Source organism: Arachis hypogaea, chromosome 11, assembly GCF_003086295.3.
Source record: "Arachis hypogaea cultivar Tifrunner chromosome 11, arahy.Tifrunner.gnm2.J5K5, whole genome shotgun sequence".
NCBI classification, from domain to species: domain Eukaryota; kingdom Viridiplantae; phylum Streptophyta; class Magnoliopsida; order Fabales; family Fabaceae; genus Arachis; species Arachis hypogaea.
In genome coordinates, this window is record NC_092046.1 from 147,785,717 (window position 1) to 147,801,525 (window position 15,809).

At 32.7% G+C, this 15,809-nt stretch overlaps 2 protein-coding genes across 2 annotated transcripts; one reads left to right on the plus strand and one right to left on the minus strand.

Annotated features, from left to right (window-relative positions):
* Positions 1-4,633: 4,633 nt before the first annotated feature.
* LOC112723536 (xyloglucan endotransglucosylase/hydrolase protein 24) lies at positions 4,634-5,939 on the minus strand. Its single transcript, XM_025774939.3, has 3 exons — positions 5,537-5,939; positions 5,247-5,440; positions 4,634-5,157 (listed from the first exon to the last, which is right to left on the minus strand). The coding sequence occupies exons 1-3, from the start codon at positions 5,810-5,812 to the stop codon at positions 4,737-4,739; spliced, it is 891 nt and encodes a 296-aa protein (XP_025630724.1). The 5' UTR covers positions 5,813-5,939; the 3' UTR covers positions 4,634-4,736.
* Positions 5,940-6,964: 1,025 nt separating this feature from the next.
* LOC112723535 (xyloglucan endotransglucosylase/hydrolase protein 22) lies at positions 6,965-9,161 on the plus strand. Its single transcript, XM_025774938.3, has 3 exons — positions 6,965-7,329; positions 7,414-7,607; positions 8,560-9,161. The coding sequence occupies exons 1-3, from the start codon at positions 7,036-7,038 to the stop codon at positions 8,963-8,965; spliced, it is 894 nt and encodes a 297-aa protein (XP_025630723.1). The 5' UTR covers positions 6,965-7,035; the 3' UTR covers positions 8,966-9,161.
* The last annotated feature ends 6,648 nt before the right edge of the window (positions 9,162-15,809 follow it).

Genomic DNA, 15,809 nt, shown 5'->3' on the forward strand with positions numbered 1-15,809 from the left:
CGAGAGCATGCTATGAATCTCAGTCAACAGCGTGTCCAGGAGCTTGAAACAAGAGAGTGTATAAATAGGAATCGCCTCCCCCACCGCTCTCAATAGCGTGTGCCTGCCACCTGATGACAATATACTTCTTTTCTAACCCATAATCCTCTTCTGAACTTTATCCTTGATAGCTCCAAAGGTTGCTTTCTTTGATTTTTGAACTATAGAGGGCAGTCCCAAGTATTTGTCTTGTGCTCCGATATGTTCAATATTTAGTGTCTGAGCAACTGCTAGTCTTGTGTTCTGAGGAGTGTTGTGACTGAAAAAGATAGCCGACTTATTCAAATTGACTTTTTGCCCACTAAAACCCTCATAGGTCTCTAGCAATTCTAGAATGCTTTGGCTTGTATTAGGTGCGCTCTTGCAAAAAAGGATTGAATCATCAGCAAACAAAAGGTGATTAATTGTTTGGCATCTCCGATTAACTTGAACTCCTTGAATTAATCTGTTTTGCTCTACCTTGTGTAGCAAGAAGGAAAGTCCTTCTGCACAAAAAAGAAAGAGATATGGAGATAGGGGGTCACCCTGTCGGATGCCCCTATTTGGCCTAAAATAGCCAAATGGTTGACCTTCCACAACAACAAAGTAAGAAACAGTCGTTACCAATTCCTTAGTCCAGTTAATCCATTTAGCATCAAACCCCAGCTTATCCATAATATACCATAAAAAATGCCATTCAACCCTATCATAAGCCTTGCTCATGTCTAGTTTAATAGCCATCTCATGCTCTGCCCCACTTCTCTTATTTTTCAAATAGTGCATACATTCGTGGGCAATTAGAATATTATCTGAAATGAGTCTTCCTTTGAGAAACGCACTCTGATTTGGACTTATAATTTTATTCATAATACCTTGTAATCGGTGCACCATAACTTTAGAAATAATTTTATACATAACTGAAGACAAACTGATCGGTCGTACCTGAGTCATGTCACTGGCATCTGGCACCTTTGGAATCAAACAAATTTGAGTATGATTGAAGCTTTTTAAAATTCTGCCACTGTGAAAGAAACTTCTCACTGCCTTAAAAACGTCACCTCCAACTATATCCCAGAAAAAGTGAAAAAACTTAGCTGTAAACCCGTCATCACCAGGAGCACTCTGAGCATGAACACTAAATGTAGCTCTTTTGACCTCGTTCATAGTTACTGGCCTTTGGAGCCTACGGTTCATGGAAGTTGTAACCTTAGACTCCAAATCCTCTAAGTATGGATTCGGATCAGCCGAACAAGAAGAAGTAAAAATATCGCAAAAGTAGTCCTCAGCTACCTTTGCAATATCCTCCGGTTTCGATGCAATCTCATTGTCCCTCCCCACTAATCTCCAAATTATGTTCCTTCGCATCCTTGATTGAAATTTATGGTGAAAGAATCTAGTGTTCTGATCTCCTTCTTTTAGCCACTTGATTCTAGATTTTTCTCGCCAATAGCTCTCTTCTTTCAAATATGCCAGCTCCAACTTCTCTTCCAAACTGGTAACCTCCTCTCCCTCATTGATTCCAGCCACCCGCAACTCCTCTAGTTTAGCTTGAAGGTCCTCAATTTCTTTCCGGGAGTTTGCTTTGTGAGTTTTCTGCCATTGAACTAGTCTATGTCTACAAACTTTCAACTTTTGGGCCAAGGAGAACATAGCCGAGCCTACAACTTCCATTCTCCACACTTCACTGACAATTCTCTTGACATCCTCTTCTCCACACCAACGTTCCTGGTATTTAAACCGCCTTTTACTATGCCAGGATTGAGGTTCGGTATCCATCAAAATTGGAGCATGATCCGAGCCTGACTCTGTGAGCCTGTGCACCACTGCATTCGGAAACTTCAACTTCCATTCCATCCCAACTAAATAGCGGTCAAGCCTCTCCTTCACCAAATCCTCTCCTTGTCTTCGATTTGTCCACGTGAAAGGGTGTCCCACCATTCCAATATCCACCAATTCGTTACTGTCAATAAAATTAGTGAATGTTGCAATGGTGGTTGCTGATTTTTGGCCTCCACCCTCCTTTTCCGCTTGGCTTGTTATAGCATTAAAATCGCCTGCTATTACCACTTTTCCTTCCATGTGTTGGCTCATTGTTATAAGCTCCTCAAACTGTAAGGATCGAATTTGTTCTGAACAACTCAAATGGACACCAATGAACACCCATACCTCACTGCTTCCGACTTCCTTAATTTCGGCTGCCACAAAAAATTCTCCACTGCTAATAATTTGAACACTGATACTGTCCTTCCAAGCTAGCACAAGTCCTCCTGCCACTCCTGCCGGGTTAACAATATGCCAGTTTTCGTAGCCGCATACCCGAAGTTTTGCTTCCACTTGTCGAGATTGGTTCTTTGTTTCACTTATAAACACAATCTCGGGGGAGTGGGATTTACAGATCCCTTTTAAGGTGTGAATTGTCAGGGGTCTCCCCAAACCCCGACAATTCCAAACTATAGTTCTCATGGCGCCTTGGGTGCCATTTGTAGGCTGGCACCCTCCACCATCTGTTCAACTGCATTTTCATCCTCTGTTCTTGCTTTCTTTGTAGTTACTTCAGCTATACCACTCATCAACCTTTTTTTGGGTTCACTTTTAGTATCTGACTCTGCAGCACCTTGTCTTGCTAACCTTTTCCACTTCCTACCTTTTTCTGTGGTGAGACACTCCTCAATAGCAAATTGCATAAGCTGCCCTTCATCCTCCTTGGTATTGGACTGACCAGCTATGATAACCTCCATGCATTCTGTTCTAGAATTGGCTGATTGAGGTGACTCAGGTGCTGCCCTGTTACCAGTGTCTTGTGGTTTCAAACTTTGTTTCCCTTCTTGCATTGACATCCCTGCAAATTCTTCCAATAAGCAGTTTAAGACCGATTTTTTCTTACGTTGAGTGGCCTTATTCTGGTTTTGGGTTGAGTTGTTGAATGTTCTTTCTCCTTCAGAGTAGATTCGCGTTCCCACTTGGCTAGCTTTAACCCATTCGCCAATGTCATCCTCTTTTACCATCTCACTCTCTGTGTCCTTCAGCAGATCATGGCAGTTTTTCACCTCGTGCCCCAATTTTGCACAATAGGTACAGAACTTTCCAAGTCTCTCATAGCGCAGTGCCACTTCTACCTCCTTTTTATTAGGTCATGCCACTATTAACTGATCTCTCACTTGCCTGGTAGCATCGATATTGATTTTGGCTTTCACAATCCTAGTTTCTCTACCTCGCATCTGAAATTTACCTACCTCCAACACTGTGCCCAGATTCTCTCCCAATTTACGTCCAACTTCGAGGGTTTTAAACGATTCTGGCAAACCCCAAAATTGAACCCAAACTGGAAAATTGGAAATAATCTCTTCATCACAGATCTGATCTTCCTTCCATCTCTTGACATGGAGTACATAATCTTTGAATAGCCATGGAGAATCACGTTCAACACGCAAGACATCCACTTCTTTATTAAAAAAGAATTGGAAGGAATTATCCCCTTTGTCACTCACGCTAAATCCTTCCGGATTTCCCCATATAGCCTTTAAAGCATTCCCCATGGTTCCAATTGAGAAGGTTTTGGAAGCAAAGAGTCTGCCATAGAGACTATTGGAGCAAGCGTTAATACCTTTTGATATGTCTGCCTCTTTCAGTAGAATCACATTCCTACCTCTTTTCAGGTTGTCTTCCTCGATCCGATCTTCATCCCTCGTTGTCTCAGCCATGCAAATTACGTAGACTTGTATTGAGATTTAATTGATCTTGACAATGTAGCCTTGACGGCACTAGGAACTCCGTTAAGAAACCCTAACAGAGCACTAAGAAACCCTAACAGTAACACCAAGTACCTGTCTTATAGATAAAATACTTTTTAAACAATTATTCTTTTTGTCAATGTATTCTAATGTGATCATGTTATTAATATGCTTATATAATTTAAGAGTGCATAACACACTAATTTGATTACTAGGAGTTTTAAATTAATACTGAACTACATTTCAAATGTTGTTTAGGTATTCAACTGGCAATATAATGTAATGTTACATATTTAATGTTAAGATTAGAGATTAACCTACAAATGAGGGCTTAGTGCTCATAAATATGGGAATGTAACAACTAACTCATTAAGTATAAAAATAAGAGAATAATGTTATGGAAAAAATTAATATATGATTTTTAAAGTACTACTAACATTAATATTGGTTATAATATCTACTACAAATACTAATATCCGAGTCACTTGAAGTTACTAATATAGAAGTCACTAAAAGTTGTACAAAAAACAAAAGATATTGCACAAAAAAACATATATAATAACTATGTATAAAGATCACTTCATATTAAATAATATTATCATTTTTTTTCTTTCTTTTACCATTGTGGTACCATCAACTTGGTACCCCCACCTCATGGAAGTGGAAGTGTAATCATGCATCTATTTTGGTTGTTGACCTTAAATTATTCCTTTTAATTTAAAATCTGCTGGCAACATTTTTATATATTTAAAGTACTCTTAACAAAAATCAATCCTAGAATCAATTAATTAAATTATTAACTATTTTGAATATTTTGCAAAATGAAATGTATATTTTTTTTGGTGACTTTGCATTTTTTTGTGGTGACTAAAATGAAATGTATATATTAAAGAACATAAGAACTTATTATTTTCTTTCTTTATATATATATATATATATATACTACTGCTGTTGCATTACACCATGAAGATCTTAATTATGACATTGTTAGTTTATTTTACATTCTAGTGGCAATCCTTGAGGGAAGCGTTTTAAGTCTGAACAATAGTTATAGACCATGAAATTCTTGTGCACCCAGTTGAGTTTGTCCACTTCAGAGGGCTTCAACTCTTGTGTGATCCATTTTTCACCAACGGAATTATGATTGTTATTCTTTTTGTTTAGGTGTGTGCAAGAAGACTTAATAGAAGGAGGAGTAGACTCAACACAAGCGTTGACAAAAAAATTTTTAAAATATGCAATGAATGGAGCTGCACTCCAATTTGTCTTGATTACACCACCCTTTGTAGCCCAATCTTCAGCATCCCATAAGCTTCCATACATTCTCATTGGTTTCTTCATTGGAAATGATATATTCCTTGATTCGTAGTTCTTGAATTCTCTAATAGGAATGCCATCTACGTATAAGCTGAGTACACAAATTATTAGTTAGATGAAACAAATAAACATGCATGGCTTTAGATTGATTAATTAATTAATTAAGGAATTGATACATACATGACGCATAGTGGATTCCACAGAATTGAGTAAGTGTGAAAATCAGAAGTGGGATCAAACCATAGATAGAATTGTTGCTCCCTGCCACCTTTACCTTGTGTGATTACATTAGTGTGAAGAATATATGGGTTGCCACTCAGATTTCCAAGGAATTCAAAGTCTATTTCATCCCAAGTTGATCCCTCTGATTGTAACTACATTAGTAAACATTCTATCTAGTTAATTAAAAAATTAATTAGCATAATAATATGAAGAAAATTGAAAGAGATTGGAAGGAGGAGTGAATATACATAGAAAGAAGTGACAGTGCCTGCAGAATTTCCAGGAACAAGTTTGAGTTGAATTTGGAAGTGGCCAAAAAGATAGTGATCCTTGGATTGGAATCCAGAGCCAGAGGCAGCGTCAAGGGACACAGTAAGAAGCTGGCCATTGTTGAGCATCTGGGCACGCCCGTTACCCCATGTTATGTCAATTTTCTTATGCAAATCACCACCACACAACATCATCATCATCGTCATACTGAATAGTGCCACCATAACAACACTAGTGGGATAAGGCAGAAGCATGTTGTTCTTGTGAATTTAGGAGAGAAAAAGAAGAGGATGAATGATATGATGATGAGAGATTCAATGAATAAAGAGAATGTATCTGAGTGTGAGGTGATAGTGGAAACAGATGTCAGTTATAACAGGGGTGGTTTAGACGGTGAAACAGCCATGCCTTACTACAAGTGTATAAGTATGTCAATTATATTTGGCATTTTGTCAATTATCCATTGTGTTTTTTTTTTTTTGTTCAAATTTATAGTAAATCTTGCAATTGATATGATATAATAATTAATATTCAGTGCAGGTTGTATTTGCTAGAATTCATTTTGAGGGTAGCGGTGAAATGCAATAACAACCAGTTAATTAAAAAAAACTACTCTTAAAGCCCAACTCAATTTATGAATAAAAGCACAATCACCCAAACACTTGGAGCCCCAACATTTGGTCAAACAGATATATCGGAGTTCTTCATCTTCCTTCAAATAATAACTACTTTTCTTCTAACAAAATCTATAACTGCATTTGAATTGAAGTTTTTAAATGTGAATTTGTCTAAAATTAATTTTGATAAATATGAAATAGTGTTAACTTGATTTATATTTGAAAACTTTTATATCAAAATAGATTGTAATAAATTAAATATTATTTAGATTACATTATTTAAAATTATATTTAGATAAAATTATTAAAAAATAAATTTATATCATTGAAATCATGCCGCTTAAAATATGAAGACGTGAGATATTATAATATTCTTAATTTATAAAGTCTATAGAAAATTAGAAAGTGTCTCTAGAATTTACATTAACATAAAAGAATTATCAAATAGAAACACATAATATGTCTCTAGAGCTGACTCAACAAAGATAATAATAAAATAGGTTCTCTGAAACATATCAGAACACCGAAACTTTTAACATAGTCCATTTTGAATCAGAAGAATTGATTGAATGAGCCAAAAAAAATTTTTGGTTTTCCACACAGACCACCACCGTTCTATTAATAATTTAATAGACCACTGAAACAAAATAAAAAATGACACAAACTAAATTTGCTATCCAACTGTCATCTTCCCACCTTATTTTACTACCAACTAATTTTTATTATTCTTATTTTTTCAAATTCTAACACATTACCAATGTTGTCACTATAAATATTGTAGCACACCAATTTACTTCTCATCACAAATAAATACGAATTATTCTGTTGTGTCTCACATAAATAAAAACCTGTTTTGTCCAATGGTTGCTTCTTGTGTGAACAATAATAATGATGCATTGATTGTAATTGTCATAACATTGTTCCTAATATTGCCTCCTTCTTCTATGGCTGGTAGCAATTTCAACCAACAAGTTGATATCACTTGGGGCGACGGTAGAGGTAAGATTCTCAATAGTGGCAAGATTCTTACCCTGTCTCTAGACAGGGCTTCTGGCTCTGGCTTCCAGTCCAAGAATCAGTATCTGTATGGCAAGATTGACATGCAAATCAAGCTTGTCCCTGGAAATTCTGCTGGCACTGTCACTGCTTATTACGTAAGTCATTTGCTTATTTCTTATTTCCTCCATTTATATTCATTTAGTTATGTATGATTATTTGTGAACAAACTGTGCATGTAGTTACGTTCAGATGGAATATCATGGGATGAAATAGACTTTGAGTTCTTGGGAAATCTTAGTGGTGATCCTTACGTAGTTCATACAAATGTGTATACACAAGGAACAGGTGGCAGAGAGCAACAATTTTATCTCTGGTTTGATCCAACCGCAAATCTTCACACCTATTCCATTCTCTGGAATCCTGCACACATTGTGTGAGTAATATTAACATTAACATACGTGAGATATATTTTGAAAATGGAGAAGTATAGACAAATCATTCTTAACTAGCTAATTTTAAACAACTGCAATTAATAATTATTAATTTTTTATTTTTTAAAAATAAAAATTAAATAATCACTAATTGATGATAATTAATTAGTATAGAGTATAATTTAAAAGCTTTTATTAATTTATTGTTGGCTAGATTTCTATTGGTTACTTAACGAAATTATTTTAAAATATGTGAAAAGTTATGTTTTAAAAATTATATCTCTTTATGTAATTATAATTTATTTAAAAGATTGTAACTTGAATAGTTATATTTTTTTAAATAAATATTTTTAACTTTTTATTTATTCTTGAGTACGTTGGTACTCAATGCATATAAATTCTCCTCGTTTTATTATTTTGGAATAATTCATGTCAATATTTTTTGTATGCAAAAGAAAAAATATCGAATATTGTTCTGTGAATTATGATTTGTGAGTATAAAAATAAGTCGTGTTTTTTATCTTATCTTTAAAAAATTTGTCATTAACCTATTCATAATAAATTAACGAGGGTAATTAAACTAAAAAAAAAATGTTTGTAACACGTTTTCTTATTATATTCTCTCTCATGGCAAAGACTGCAATGAGAACTATTTCTCCCCAAGTGGAGCTTCCATTGCCTTGAAAGGAGTTTGAGAGTAATATTCAGCGGGACTGCCTTTCTTAAGCAGTTTCTTATTTTTTTTTTCTTTCTTAGTTTTTGTTTATTTTCTTTTAAGTCACAAAAAAAAAAAAATTCTCTCTCAGTTTTCTTGTTACGTGTTCTTTTATTGTTGTCATTTTCTAAATCTCAAGTATTGCATATACAGAAGTTCACAACATAAACATTAATTTTTCATTGAAATAATATTAGAGTAATAACCTACTCAGACTAATTCAAAATTCAACCTAACAGGTTTTATATTGATGGGAGAGCAATAAGGGAGTTCAAGAACTTAGAGGGTGTTGGTATTCCCTACCCAAAGAACCAACCAATGAAACTGTATTCAAGCCTGTGGAACGCTGATGATTGGGCAACAAGAGGAGGGCTTGTGAAGACAGATTGGAGCCAAGCTCCATTCACAGCTTCCTTCAGGAACTTGAAAGCCAATGGTTGTGTTTGGTCCAATGGTGTTTCTTCATGCAACTTATCATCAAACTCCTCTGATAATAACAACTCTTGGCTCTCTCAACAGCTTGATTCAAACGGTCAGAGGAAGCTCAAATGGGTGCAGAAGAATTACATGATTTATAATTACTGCTCAGACATTAACCGATTCCCTCAGGGCCTCCCTCTTGAATGCACGCTCCTAACCACCTGATTTCAAATTCCGTGTTCCCCATATTCATTCTGCAGTTTAAAATTATTTGTATAATGTTCCAGTATAATAATAATACCTTTTTTTTTTATTAGTAAACAAGACCACTATTGCTGGTGGTTTTATTATTATTATTTAGTGGAGCAGAACGAATGTGCGTGGTTTGTGCACTTATAAGCTAGTGAATCATCGTTTGTTACATGTTTTTTAATTTTTATTCTCGGCAAGCGTTACAAGCAGTGAAGCAGTTTAAGTGGTTGTTGTTTAATGTTTAACAAGTTAACAGAGATTCAGAGAATAAGGACAAAAAAAAGGGTAGCACGAAGAGGCAAGCCACTAGCTATCTACACACTGCCGAACGGCTCTGTCATCATCGTAATGTTTTAATTTGTTTCGGAAAATGTTAGAATAGGCAATTGGTTTTTAAATTTTAACTGGTACTGAATAATTTAATAACTGGTAATAAATAATTTAATAGTGATACACACACAATCCCTTAGTTTATGCAATGAGATGCTTATCTATGCTTTACAAAAAGGAGCTCAGAGAGTAGGTGAATTTTAACCATTCATCCCAGCATTTCATATAGATATAATCAGTATATATATTGAGCTTAGGCATGTGCAAGTCCATTTGCATTATATAATTGCATTTTCAATGAAAGACTATCTAGTGTTAGGGAGCAAGAGAAGATCGAATATGTTACTGCTACGATGCAGGCACTAAGTCGGAAAAAATAAATATACAGAAGAGTGTTACACATACAAGTTATTTTTGTTTACAAGTCTTACAAGTTGGACTTAACACGCGCGTTACTGAACTATCTTCGCGTGTTTCATCTTCGTTTTCTTTTTTACAAAGAAGAAGAAGAGGAAGCACGGAGAAAGAAGAAGAAGAAAAAGAAGCACAAAAAAAACGTGAAAACGTTCTCTCTTTGCCTTCGATCTCCTTCTATTTTTTTTTATTTTCATGATTTCTGAAATCAAGCTTTGAAATTGTTTTGAAGATGATGGAACTTCAGAAATACACTCGAACAATTACAAAAATACACCCAAACGATTACAGAAATACATCTAAAGGATTACAGAAATACACCCAAACAATTACAGAAATAAACCAAACAATTACAGAAATACACCTAAAGGATTACAGAAATACATCCAAAGGATTTAAGAAATACGCCCAAAGAATTTAAGAAATATACCCATTATATAGGGGGAGACAGTATATTTCTTCTTGAAATCTTTTAATGTTTTGCTGGTTAAGGATTAGGCACATGACAGAAACAATCTAGAAAAAAAATCTAGAAGAACAGTAAAACAGTATCTTGAATAATGTTTTTTCATTTTTTCTTGTGATTTTGATGAAGGAGAAAGAGAAAACGAAAAGAGGAGAAGAAATTTCAATAAAAAAATATGGAGGAAGAGGTGGTGTTGATGACGATGATAACGAGAGAGAAAAATTACGAAAAAGAAGAAAAAGAGACACGGAGAAAGAAGAAGAGGAAGAGGAAGAGGAAGCACGGAGAAAGAAGGAGAAGAAAGAGGCACAAAAAAAAACGTGAAACGGCGTGAATATAAATGACTTGTATGACTTGTATTGAAAATCACTTGTATGTGCAGAATTACTCAAATATAAAAGCATGCATATATTATTTTGCAAGGTAGAATGTGAAGTTAGAGTCGTATAATATTTGACTTCATCACTCACTTTTATTAAAAGAAAAAAAAAACTAACTAGAGGATGCAATTAAAAAAAAAAAACAATTTCAGCTATAAAGCAAACGTAATCACTCAGAAAATTTTTTCTAATTATTTAATTTATTTTTCTATCCCTAATTTTAAAAACAATAAGAGAATAAAGTACTTGTGAATCCAATACCTCTGAATAAAGATGAAAAGATTATGTCATTTAAATTATAATTTATTGTCCGTAAAATTTTTATTATTAACTAAAAACAAAGACGATATTAACACCCAAAAAATTTATTACAAATTACCTAAGCCAAGCTTTTTCTCCTCATTCCAATAATGCATCATATTGTCTCAAACTTCATTCTCTAGCAATTCTAATTCCTATTTGTGTTGTTCTTTTCTTTCTTTTGGATTTAGTGCTTAAACTAATTTCTCTCGTAGCATTCTTCTCATCCAAATCATGTTTGATACAATTTACAATAATCTTATTGTCATAACAAGTCAGATCGAATTGTGATCCAATTCTCCATGTTCTAATAGCAAAACTATCAGATTTATGCTCTTCACTTTCATTAGATACCTCCTTTATATTTGACTCGCTTCTCTTCTTCTTTATTATTTTTTTGATTTTTTGTTTTATTATTCTCACATCTTTTGAGTTTTTATTTTTTATTAAACTATTTTTTATTGGACTCATCTTCTTTAATAACTCTTTTTTCTTATAACTTGTTTTTACTTTATTTTTAGATGTTGATTGACTCTCTTTTTCTCTCACTTTATTCTTTTTGATACTTCTCTTTTTCACTTGTGTTAGCATTTTCTTTTCTTAACTAGATTGAGTCAAATTTTTTTGATAATATCTTCACAATCTAGTGAAAAATAAGGTTAGAAACAAATTCATTTCTTTCTCATCATGACCCTCATAACTATTTATTCCTCCATTCACGGTAGCTTCCTTGAATTAGCCATATTTGTTAGAATATAATTAGGATCAATTAGCATTATTTAGCATATTTGAATATTTATTATAAGATATTACGTTTTTATTATTCCGATTCTCTTAACACCTATAAATATCCTTCTATATTGTATCATTCAAGGCAACTTGAATACAACTCAATAATACACAAATCTTTTTTCCAATTTAGTCTCTTATTTCTAATATGGTATCAGAGCCATGGTATCCACCTTGAGGAGGATAGGTTGATTTTCTTTTGACGAAATCACTGTACTTTTCATACTTTTCTTCCATGCCATTTTTTTCCTTCTCTTTTGTCAATGTTTTTATGCTTTTCATACCTCACCGATTAGCTCATTCACTACTTACTTATTCTCATGAAAAAATCATATATTTTTCGTCACCTTCCAATAGTTTGCCATCTCTTCGCACTTTATCACTTTTCAGCAGTTTTCCAACAGTTCACACCTTTTCAACAGTTTTTTAGCAGTTGACTACTTTTTGCGGCAGTTCCGTCTGTGTTTTCTTCCAGCAGTTTTGTCTGCGTTTCCTTGTGGTAGTTTCATATGCGCTTTCCTTGTGACAGTTCCGTCTGTGTTTTCTTGTGGCAGTTCCATCTGTGTTTTCTTGTGGCAGTTCTGTCTGTACTTCCTTCCGGCAGTTTCATCTGCACTTTCTTTCGGTAGCAATTCCTTGCGCTTTTTTTTGGCCATTTCATCTATATCTGTTCTATCAGTTTATGCATTTTTTTTTCTTTATTTCTTTGTTTTAAATAAGTTTCAAACTCAAGTTGTCACTTGAGTTTGAGGAGAGATGTTAGAATATAATTAAGATCAATTCGATGTTGCCCCAACACTTTACTTAGAGCTTTTACGTGATATGGCAACTTCTCAAAATAAGAATAAGTAGCCAAATATAGACTTTCTTGTGTTAGCACATCCACCAAAATCTGAATTTGAATAACCAATTACTTCTAATTGGCTAGACCTTTTGTACATGAGCATATAATTCCTTGTACCTTAAAGATATCTTAAAACATTATTTGCAACTTTCCAATGATCCATTCCAGGATTACTTTAATTTGTTACCTTCCTATAATTCCTACTACAAAGCTAATGTCCGATCTTGTGCAAGTTTGCGCATACATAAACTTCCTACTATAGAACTATATGGAATTCCTTCCATTCGCTTCTGTTCTATATCATGTTTTGTGCATTGCATAAGACTAAATTTGTCACGTTTTGAATTGGTGCAATTTCTGTGGAACACTTTTTCAATTATCCATTTCAAGATTACTTTGATACCTTCCTAGCATTCCTACGACAAAGCTAATGTCCGATCTTGTGCAAGTTTGCACATACATAAGACTTCTTACTACAGAACTATATGAAATTCATTCCATTCGCTTCCGTTCTATATCCTTTTTTGTGCATTGCATAAGACTAAATTTGTCACCTTTTGAATTGGTGCAATTCTGTGAAATACTTTTTCATATCGAACCTCTCTAGAACTTTATTTATATAGGCCTTCTGAGACAATCCTAACAATCTTTGTGATTTATCACGAAAATTTTCAATTTCTATCACATACGATGCCTTCTCCATATCTTTCATTTCAAAGTTTCTAAAAAGATATTCTTTAGTCTCACGCAATATTCCTAAATTATTTATTGCAAGCAAAATATCATCAACATATAAGACTAGAAAGACGAACTTACTCCCACGTATATGTATACATCAACAACATTTTTTTCAAAATCGAAAGAAAGAATGGTATTATTAAACTTAATATACCATTGTCGTGAGGCTTGTTTTAGTCCATATATTGATTTCTTAAGTTTACATACCATACGACATTTTTCTTCAGTTGAAAAACCTTCAAGTTGATCTATATAAACCTCTTCATCAAGATTACCATTCAGAAAGACAGCTTTCACATCCATTTGATGTAACTCTAAGTCATAATGAGCCACAAGTGCTATAATAATATGCAATGAATCTTTCTTAGAAACAGGTAAAAATGTTTCTTTATAATCAACACCATTCTTTTGAGTAAATCCCTTAACAACAAGTCTAGCTTTATATTGTTCAACATTGCCATTTGAGTCTCGCTTAACTTTGAAGACCCATTTGTAAACAATACATTTAGCACCTTTTGGCAATGTAACAATATCCCAAACTTTGTTATCTTCTATGGATTTTAACTCTTCTTTCATGGCATCAATCCATTTTTTTGAATCATCACTATTTATGACTTGTGTAAATGAAACTGGATCTTTAGATATTTCAATATCTTCTCTTCCTTAAGTAGAACACTTCTGAGTATATATATGTGTATAAATATTCTCCGGGTAGCCTTAGCTTCGCGGGTTGAGTTAGGAGAATGTTATTTTGTATCATTGGCTCTATATTCCTACTTTTATTATCTTGTGTTTGATAGTTATAGTTTTCTCCACACGCAAGATAGTCCGTTTTCGGAGCGTTGCGCTTTTCGTTTCGCGATTTTGTTTTACCCATCTTTCAAGACTCCTAGTTTATTATATTCTTCTTACTATTATATGTATGTGTTTTAATTTTAGAAGTCGTAGCACCTCGCCACCTCTATTTTACATCCTAGGTGTAAGGCTCCGTGTGATAGGGTGTTACAAAATTATCTTTTGTAAATAACTAACATGTATTTTAATTTATATATACTCTTTTTGAATCGGGATAATATTATTATCATTATTTTTTGAACTATATTTTTCTGATAATATATAAACCACTTTATCGTGTGCTTTTATAATTTAAGATTTTAAAAAATTTTTATAGTAATTTTAAGGTAAAAAAATATATAAATAAGATAATGTTAATATTAAAATAATAAAAAAATATTTATCTAATAAATTTAAAAAATAAATAATACATTAACAAAAAATAAAATTGATTTTTTTAAAATAATAAAAAAGCAGTGAGAATTAAATTACAAAAAATAACAAAATAAAGTACAATGAATAAACTAATTTTTAAAAATATTTTTGCAATTTTAATGGAAAAAATCTTCATTATATTATTAATTTGTTGTAATAAATTTAAAAAATTAAATTAAAAATATTATAAATTAATAGACAATATTCAAAGTTTTTAAAAAAATACAACAAACATTATCATTCTGAAAATACTCTTTATATATTTCAGTATGGTTGAGAATAAAAATCTACTTTATCGAATATTTTATCTCATATATTACCTAAAACTTTAAACTATAAATTTTATATTACCTCTTCATTGTGTGTTTTTATAATTTAATATTTAAAATATTTTTTATAATAATTTTAATTTTAAAAATATAATATAAATAAAATTATGTCAATAATAAAATAAAAAAATATTTATTTAATAAATTAAAAAATAAATAGTATATTAATAAAAAAATAAAATTAATTTCTTAAAAATAATAAAAATACATGTTCAGCCGCTAGTCTAATATAACCGTATTAAAAATCGATGGCGTGATGGCGTCCATGACTCCATGTTGTGGCAACTATAACTCTGACCGAATTAAAATGATTTTTTTTAATACTACAATTTCAATTCATTTACTGGCGGTCACCGTCATCCACCAATACTGCATAAACTAATATTGGTTATCCGGACTTTTTAATATAAAATTGTTGTATTGATTGAAAAAGAAATGAACTCATTTGTTGAACCCAAACCTGTGTGCTATATACTATTTATATAAGTGTTAATGCAGGCTATGCTAGACTAGAGCATTAAGAAGATAAGCATCAAGAGATTAATGGCTGCACCGAACCTTATCATCAGCAACACCTATATAAATAGAAGTCATCAATTAATTTAATTAAAGACTAGCCCCTTACATGCCACACATAAATTTTCTCTCCTCAATTCTCAATTATATATATATGATGACCCAACCACTTGTATTATTGATTTATTGCGTTGCACTTGCATGCACCTCATCATCATGTGCCAAACTACTACATATTATTAGAAAAAGTATACATAGATAATAAAGATACTAAACAATATAAATAATAAGAAAAAGTATAGGGTACTAACATATTATCTGTCAACTTCTGTTAACTCTTATTTATAATTGTATTTCATGGAAGTGTGTTCGTAGATGTGTCTAATAATTAATATATTTTAAATACATATATAAAGAGACACATCCAGAAAATATATCTATA